Source organism: Limulus polyphemus, unplaced genomic scaffold (genome assembly GCF_000517525.1).
Source record: "Limulus polyphemus unplaced genomic scaffold, Limulus_polyphemus-2.1.2 Scaffold1303, whole genome shotgun sequence".
Lineage (NCBI taxonomy): Eukaryota > Metazoa > Arthropoda > Merostomata > Xiphosura > Limulidae > Limulus > Limulus polyphemus.
Window position 1 is genome coordinate 134873 of NW_013666913.1, and position 9930 is coordinate 144802.

General features: G+C 33.4%; 1 protein-coding gene across 1 annotated transcript in view; it reads left to right on the forward strand.

Annotated features, from left to right (window-relative positions):
- Positions 1-1080: 1080 nt before the first annotated feature.
- LOC111086661 overlaps positions 1081-9930 on the forward strand; it is a 39666-nt gene continuing 30816 nt past the window's right edge. The window contains exon 1 of the mRNA XM_022390426.1: positions 1081-1300. Within this exon, the coding sequence (XP_022246134.1) occupies positions 1195-1300 (106 nt within the window). The 5' untranslated portion in view covers positions 1081-1194. The remainder of the gene's footprint in view (positions 1301-9930) is intronic.

Sequence of the window (9930 nt, forward strand, 5' to 3'; positions counted from 1 at the left end):
GACAAACGGATAGACTTATCTTGTAAGAGATATCAGATCCAGCAACACTTTCGAAACCTGGGTATCGGGAGCAAGTATTAAAACTCAACAAGTTTAACAGCACCAGTGCTCTAAGTGTCTATAAATAAATGAATGAAGAATTTCACACACAAAACCTTAACACAATAACACTGCTGTTCGACGTGGATCTCTGAAGGTTGACAGACCCAATTCCTAAATATCTTTCCCTTTGTAACCCAGAGTACTATCTACACCCACCCTTCCCTTACGCACATGGTGACGTCGTACATACTTCCCTACTCCAAATTTCATTTGTGCACAATTTAAATGAAGTGTAAAAAGCTTCCCACGCACGCACATACGTTACGCTTTTAAGTACTTAGATTAGTGTAACTATTATTATTATTTTTGTAAGTAACAACCAATTGTATGATTTCCAATAATGGTTAATTTGACTAAATAATGTTGTTGGAACAAAATTAATGATGATTTCGGTGGGACGCAAAATTTAAAAGGTTTGAGGTATCACAATAATCAGTTTTGTTGGTCTAATAATTGGGGACTAGGCCTAACTTTTATCTCCTGAGCTGACCGAAAACTTAAGGTATTAATTATGGCAATGCTGCTGACGATAACTATTTCTACACTACATAGAGGATTATGATTACACTATAGCTACTTCTGACCATAAATCTGGTTAAATAACATTATACAATTGTCTACTTTAATGTATAACCTGTTTTAGGGTATTTGACTCATTCTTTTAGTTATGTTCAGGAGTTTTAGAGAATAAAGTAGGAAATCACGTGGTTTTGAAACAATATAGACTAGTGTCATCCTCGTATGTAATTTTCATTTCTATGTGTCACGTGGGTGTTGCAAGATATTGCTTCTATGATGCATATTATAAATGTAACATATTTAGTGCTACAACCAAAGCAAGGCGCTATTGGCGCAACGAGAATGACAATAGCGCAGGCGCAGTGGGAAAATCGGCGTTTGTTTACTGCAGATTCTGCTTGAGATCCAATGTTACAGTGAATGCGACAACGTTTAGATGATCAATCCTAAGGGGTATTTAACAGGATTTTATCCTGCTTTCTTTTTCATCAGTTCTAAAATTGGGAATAAATATTAAAGGCTTACTCAGCTGGACTACTACTGATACCTTAAGATCGTATCAAGATACTAGTTATGAAGACTCTACCGTGTACTTGTAAAAAGGAACCTAATGGAAATGTCCCCTGCCATCATTCCTATGGTTGCCATGGGGACGAACCGCCAGATACACAGTATTCATGTAAGTTGATCATGTGAGATAGCAAGGGTAATTATTACAGAGAAGTTTGTTTGAATTTAAATAAAACATGCCCGAAATAATCTGTAGGTTATCTGTCAGCACGTTTGTCAACCCCAATGTTCAAAATGACTGTGTAAAAATTGTTTAAAACTATGACTGATTTCATGAACTTCTATATGTTATTAATGTGAAATAATCTGTAGGTTATCTGTCAGCACGTATGTTAACCCTAATATTCAAAGTGACTGTGTAAGAATTATTTAAACTGTGACGTATTTCATGAACTTCCATGTGTTTTCAGTGCTTAACTGCAAACCCATAATATGACTGACTGGCACAAATGAGTGCTAGTTGTGAGAAAAGTGCATTACTTATAGGCGATTTTACTCGCTTGTAAATGATGGTACTGAGACAGATGAAAATGGTCGAAATCACTTTTTCTCTTACAGTAATTCGTATTATATTCAAAATAGGCAATACTTTCAGCTTTACTTACTGGTTTTTAAAATCGTATCTTTGTGTCTAAGTGATTAAGACTTAAGTCTGTTATTATTCTTATTTGTAACTCCATAACTAAATTACAGTGCAATAGTTATCTTGATATTAATTATTACTAATGTATTGATTTCATAAGTTATTATTTGAATACACTAAGTGTAATCTAGTTTTAAAGTTTTGAGTTCTCAACACGTGAAAAAGTGTAAAGTAATTATACAAGATATCTGAAAATAAAATGTAACTCCTATTTCATTCTTAGTCCGTGAGATATTTCCCATAATTATGCCAAGTAGAATATACAATACGTGTAATTATCTTTATCGAGGTATTTCCCAGTGATCGTACAATATTACAGGATAGAAGAAACAATATCTGTAACTCTCTCTTCATTGTCAGATATTTCCAAATAACTATACTAGACAAAAAAAACAATATCTGTAACTCGTTCTTCATTGTCAGATATTTCATAATAACTATATTAGACAGAAAAAACAGTATCTGTAACTCTTTCTTCATTGTCAGATATTTCATAATAACTATATTAGACAGAATAAACAGTATCTGTAACTCTTTCTTCATTGTCAGATAGTTTCTAATAACTATACTAGATAGAATAAACAATATCTGTAACTCTTTCTTCATTATCAGATATTTCTCAACAGCTATTCTAGGCAGAAGAAGCAATATCTGTAACTCTTTCTTCATTGTCAATTAGTTTCTAATAGCTATTCTAGGCAGAAGAAACAATATCTGTAACTTTTTCTTCATTATCAGATATTTCTCAATAGCTATTCTAGGCAGAAGAAACAATATATGTAACTCTTTCTTCATTATCAGATATTTCTCAATAGCTATTTTAGGCAGAAGAAACAATATTTTTAATTCTTTCTTCTCAGAAGAAAAACAAATATTACCCTATCTTCATCATTAGATAGTTATTATTCGTGTTTCCTTCACAATGCGAATTATTAATTTGTGTAATATAATGTTACAGATAGTGAAGATTCAGACCATTTAGAATACAGATGATTGTGTTATAAGATCATGAAAATGATTAGATGATTTACGAAAATGACCAAAAATGTACACCATTAACGTAATGAAAAATACGCAATAAGTTACATCAGTAATTGTGATGTCGACTGTGTTCTCTCCTTATCAGTCATGTGTGTTTAAAAAATGAATTATTTATCCAGAATAACACTTGTGTTAAAGAATAATAAGTGTTCAGAGAGAAGAGTTTTGGCTAAAGCTAGAAAAACTGGTAAGCGACATAGTTTTGAAACAGAATTTGACTAGAGGAGACAATATGTAATGTATTAGTACAGCTGAATGCTAATAAGGATCTCAGAATTTCACACTGCGTTAAAGTAAGACATTTCTGTTTCCCTGTCTACCTCCCTCTCTCTTTCTTTATACAACTATAATTATCTCTACGTCCATCCACCCATTTATATCTTTCCTTTCCACCCTCTCCGCCTGTTTGGCAATAACACGTATAACGACGTTCAAACATCGCATTCTAAAATTGACGCTTAACAAAATTTCGGCCCCTCAGTGGCTCAGCGGTAAGTCTGAAGGTTTATAACGCTACAAAAACAGTGTTTTCATACCCGTGGTGGGCACAGCACAGATAGCCCTTTGTATAGCTTTACGCTTAACTACAAACAGACAAATAAAAGTTAAATGCAACAGAACATAACAACAGTTCTTATTCCCCTTCCGCCTATTTTGAGGGTATTTGGATTTTCTTGGTCAAATTTAAAACAGTTCGTTATTTTAACAACGAAGTAAGAAAGTGGTTGCAATAAGCCGGTTACATAAGAATAAGTTTTAATGTAGCTTTGGTCTGCTTCTTTATTTACTTTGTTTTGTAGGGGAATATAAGATCATGTAATAAAATATACAAATCATCTGTTTTAATTATGCTTAGATTACATCACAGAAACATTATTTTAGAATCACACACAAACTTCTCTATCTTCAAATGGCCATGATATTCTGTCATATAGAACCTATATATGTTAGGCTTATCATTTATTTTAGAATTACACACACACACACACTTCTCTATCTTCAAATGCCCATGATATTCTGTCATATAGAACCTATATATGTTAGGCTTATCATTTATTTTAGAATTACACACACACACACACAAACACTTCTCTATCTTCAAATGTCTATGGTATTCTACCATATAGAACCTATATATGTTAGGCTTATCATTTATTTTAGAATTACACACACACACACACACTTCTCTATCTTCAAATGCCCATGATATTCTGTCATATAGAACCTATATATGTTAGGCTTATCATTTATTTTAGAATTACACACACACACTTCTCTATCTTGAAATGTGCATGATACTATACCACGTAAAACCTATATATGTTAGGCTTATCAATTAGAACATAAAACTAGTAAACTCCGTGCTCAAGCTATGCATAATGTTTTAGAAAGAAATAGTTGAAATGTTTCTAAAATTTCATATTTTTCGTGTTAGGTATGGGCCAGTACTTCGCATATTATTTTCATTTTCCTAATAAATTTTGGCATTTTTAAGTGTGCTCCACAAGAAAAGGACCAGTGAACGATAACTTTTATCAAATTACATGCAGCTTTATCGCTAATTTCTGCTGAAATGCATACATATAGGATTTTTGTAAGGTTAGCTTTTCATAGTATTGGTTACTAGAACGATAAACATTTTGTAGTATTTGTTACGAATGATTTGAAACATGCAACGGTTATATGCATATTTATTGTCGCTTATACCTAAGTGGAATCAATAAGAAAAGAAAAAGTTAATATATAACATGAAGATTTGTGTTTTAAGCGCAAAGCTACATAACAGGCTATCTCAGCTGTGCCCACCACGGTAACCGAAAACCAATTTTTATAGTATAGTCTCTCAAGCTTACCACTGAGCCATTGGGCTCTCCCGTTAGGGACCGTAACATGAACTACAAGAAACAGCATAAAAACAGCGACTACATTTTTGTATAGGATATTTCAAACTTATACAATTTCTATGTATTGTTTTAAACGTGAGATGAACAAGTAATCCAATAATGTAATAATTAAATAGAATCAAATACAAAAAAAAAAAAATAACTAGCACAAACTGTTGAGTTGAATTATTTTTGACGTTCAGAGGTAAGTCCCTTTGGTCTTAGATTTTTCATTGTTTTTGTGTGTGTGTGATTTCGGGTTGTTCCAAACGCTAATGATCTTGTTTATTCAACAATTTTGAAGTCAAGGTTTAGAACTATCAGTCCATGTTTGTTTGATACTGAAAGCAGACGTTTCTGGTTCATTATCAGGAAATAGTTTTCGTGTTGCCTTCAAATAGCTTCGTCTATGAATACTTGGCACAGCTTGTGTGTAAAAGTTTCTAGCCAAATACTTTTTTCGTGGCTCACTTGGACTCTTTTCCCGTCTTTTTGTGTTCTAAACTTGCACAGCAGGTGTGCTGTGAATGATGTTATTTCATTGCTCAAGATGTACCTATTATATGTTTGAAAAGTATTGATTGATACGAAGGATGTTAAGAACTAGCATTATATATATATATATGCTGCAAACATGATCATAAAGTTTTACGCCCAAACGTTCACATTATTCTGAATACAGAGTGAATAAGAAAAGGAAAAACTGCCTGATTACCACAGTTATCGTTATGTAGCAAACGAGCTTCTGAGCTACTAGACTCCTATATTTACATCCGCAGTGATGGAAAATAATAAGTTTACAGATAAATCAACAACGTTAATATCTGATTATAGATATTAAAAAAAGTGTCAGACTAATTCTGAAACGCTATTACAACGTTTCTCATTGTACGGGTATCACGCGTTTCCCAGTTGTTTGGAGTGCCGGAAGGTACAAAGTTCGAGCCCGCGATATAACGCCGAACATGTTCCATATTTTCAGTTGTGGACGCGTTGTAAGATTGGCAGTAAATCCCGCTTTTCGGTTAGGATTAGCCGCGGGTACTACTGACTGGTTCTTCTCCCTCTGTTTAGGAGTTGAAAGTTATTCCTGAATTTTTCGGTCTCTAACTTGCCCATTTTGCCCAAGTGTCGTATGAGATGCCATCTTTGAAGATTTCTAATTGAATCTAGCGACTTAGAAAAGTAAATTATTTAAATCATGATTTTTGTTTCACTTCTTTGCAAACTTACACTTTTGAAATATCCAGTCAAAACTAAGTATTAAAAAAAACTTCAGTTTTTCGGAAATATATGTATTGTGAAGTCATCTCTTCTGTGGATTGTCTTTGTTTTATTTCCAACTGCAAGGTTGTTTTAATATATTTCAATGGAATATTTGCTATTCAGATTTATATTTTTGTTCAAACCGCAATTATTCAGTCATTTATACACGGATTACATACTGTTATTAGAAATTTAAGATCTTATAATAAAACTTAAACCGCCCTCTTTTGTTCGATTAACACAACTTACCCGTTCTACATTTCAGTTATATACTACATTTTCTTTTTGTGGTGTGATATACGTGAACACCAACCCTAGAACAAATATGCTTTCTGAGCTGTTTAGAGTTTCCATAAAACTGCGCGTAGTTGATGGTGTCGTTATATCGATTATCAACAGCATTAGAAACCTCATGCTGAAATGTCAGCGGTCACGAACCTTTAAGGATACTTCTCTGCAGTACATCAGTGCTCAATAAAGTGGAAATTAATTAATTCTTAACATGTTCACTACGCTTCCCAACAATTCTTTATTATAAATTAAAGCTCCCCTTTATTCTACCAAAATGTTTCTAAATCTTTGAACAGCTGATGGCGTTAATCCAATTTAGTTTAAGCGAACTGGTGTTGTTTAACGAATTCTAATAACAATTAAACGAACTATTTTTTCCTATTTGCGTTCGAAATGATTCATATTATAATCCAATTATGTTACATAGATAGAAATAAAATTATCTGCAAAAAAAATGTCAGAATAGAGACTATCCCAGAAAAGTTAAATCACATTTTCAGATTAAAGAGGTACATTACTCTGCTTCAGCATTATATTCTACTCTTAAAGGCTATCCGTTTTTCCAGTGGTTTGATAAGAAAGACAAAGAAGAAACAGTACTTGGCTTTGTAGTTTTCACTGTTTAAGGGGCCTGAAATTGGTTTAATATATTAGGGATATTCGAAAAGAACGTAGGTTTACAAAACCTCAATTAAACAATGCAAAAATACTGTACAAAAATGATACAACGAAGTAAACATTATAGTACTTTTAAAATATTAATAATAATTTATATCGGCAACTATTACTGTTATGAACTATTATGAGCCCCTTCTGAACTATTAACTACTGGTAATCCATTGGATACTGTATACCAAAAACCAAAGGTTTTAAAGAAAGCTCAGTCTAGTTTTTTGCATTGGAAATATTTGTACAGCCAGTGATATGTTTGACTCAAATAAGAGATAATAATAGCTACATATTGTACAAAACAACAACACTTTATAAGTGATGACATTTGAAAGATTTCTTATTACAGTTGTCATTTATGGCATGCTCATATTCTGAAAACATTATCACTGTATATTAAGGTTACCCACACCAAAGAAAGGGGAAAACGTTTGTTACAAACTATCCAAAATTAATTGGTTGGGTTAAATTTATAAACATCGTTGTTTTTTGTAGAGCAAAGTCATATTGAGTTATTTGCTGTATCCACCGCGGGAAATTGAACCCCGGGTTTTAGCGTTATAAGTCTGTAGACTTACCGTGATATATTTTTGTTATGCCTATTCCACAAATGTGTTGCTCTTTATCTGCACAGCTTGGGTTCCTCATTCGTGCTGATTGGATGCTCCTGAAAACAACATATCGGCCTTTTATGATCCTAGGTTAAATCGATAAGCATCTTTACACATCAATATATTTTTCTTCTATCTATTCCACAGATGTGTTGTTCTATATTTCCTGCACAGTTAGGGTACCTCATTTGTGCTGAGAGATTCTCCTGAAACCAACATACTGACATTTTATGATACCTACCCCATGAAATAAAAATGTTGTGTTATCGTCAGTATTCATGAAAATGTTAGATACATTAATGCATAACTATAGTAGTTTGGAATCTATTTGTAGGGGTACACAACCTATTACCTTGTAGATATAACACTGTTGCTACAACTCCTCTCACAAGGATAGAAGCCAACTACCTGAGAAAATGACATATAATTGCTAATTGAGGCCCATTTTGTTTATAATTAGAAGCCCAAAACTAAAAATAGAGATCGGTAATAAGATATCTGAGTTGAATAGGTCCAAGTTATATTAAAAAGTCGTGTTACCAGTTTTGACTCCAAAAAGTACCTTGATGTTTCTCTTCTGAAACTCCCAACTAGTCTAAGTTAAGATATTTATGTGGTAAAGTCACACTGTTTGGATATCCATCTCCAACAAAGCGGCTTTGTATTTCAGATTTTAACTCCAGATCTGTGAAGGAAATTAGGCATGCCAGTTTGTGATAAATATTACACACACACACATGAATAGCTGAGGTAGGAACTTTGGACATTTGTAACGTTAAGTTATTCAGGGATCATGCAAGAAGAGCTTAATCGCGAAGAATGGATTACTGAATTATTTGTATTATGCTTTCCTTGTTTTGGAGATTCATTGTGGCCCATCCTGTATTTCTTTAATTAGTACTAGCGACTTGCACCCATTTCATTCTTCGGTTACAATGTTACTTTACTTACACTCATAAGCTATTAACAATAGTTATTGATTTAGATCAAGGAATTGTTCACTCTAAATTTAATACAAATTATATTTCGATGGATACGTACTTATGGATGATCCTGTATAGAGGGATCTAATTACTTCAAAATATTTTGTGATAAATAAAATATAAAAGATTTGAAGAAAGTATTAAACAGCAGTAGATTTTTGTATAAAAAATAGCTAGTGATAAAATGCTCTAACTCTTATTACTTTCAGTGTGTATAAATGTATATGTAACATATTCGAAGAAACAGCCAGACACAAGTATAAGAAAAAATGTACAAGCAGACATTTACAGAGCTATGCGGAAAGGAAAGCATAGTGCGCGTGCGCACATCTCATTGATTGCTTTTGCACAATATTGGCACAACGCAGGGAAGAGATAAAATCTACAGGGCGAACTAAAAGGAGTTTCCCTTTACTCAGTATATCAAGCAATGTGAAGTAACACTAGAACAAAACAGAAAGATGAAAGCGAGTAATGATGAGAACCTATAGCTCAAAGGTAATTTGTTTACCGGCTACTATTATTATTAGATCTTTAATGAATAAAACCATTTCCTTGTTTTTTGGAGTGTGTTTGAATTTCGCGCAAAGCTACACGAAGACGATCTGAGCTAGCCTTCCCTAATTTAGCCGTGTAAGACTAGAGGGAAGGCAGCTAGTCATCACCACCCACCGCCAACTCTTGGGCTAATCTTTTACCAACGAATAGTGGGATTGCCCATCACATTATAAGGCCCCCACGGCTGAAAGGGCGAGCATGTGTGGTGGGACGGGGATTCGAACCCGCGACCCGCAGATTGTGAGTCGAACGCAATCGACCATGCCGGGCCACCATTTCTTTCTTAATGAGTATTCACATCATTTTCTACTCGCTTACCTATTTTTTGGCGCCATTTACTGTAAGAACCGTATGATTACTATTTACATGCCTATATAATTCTGTCTATCTTTTTTATTATTTCGTACTATTTTGTTCTCCACAAAAAAGTAAACCTTTATAAAATATTTAAAGCTTGGACCGTGGCGACCTTCTTTCAACAAAACTTATTTAATTCACGTATTCTTGATAGTCATATGAGGCTTAAGATCCAAACGCACTACGTTTCGTTTGTTTGTAAGCAATAATTATTCACAAACACCGAAATATTCCACACTCATTTAAAGAATCCACACACAACGTCTGCAAGCCCTGTTTGGCGGAATTAGCCAAGCTAATATTAGTATGTTTGCGTATTAATTATGCATGGTATTGAAATGAAACATAGATTCAATTGGAAGTTTCTTATGGACTAGCTTTTTATCCTATATATAAATATTTATATTTGCGTACTCATATATATATATATATATATA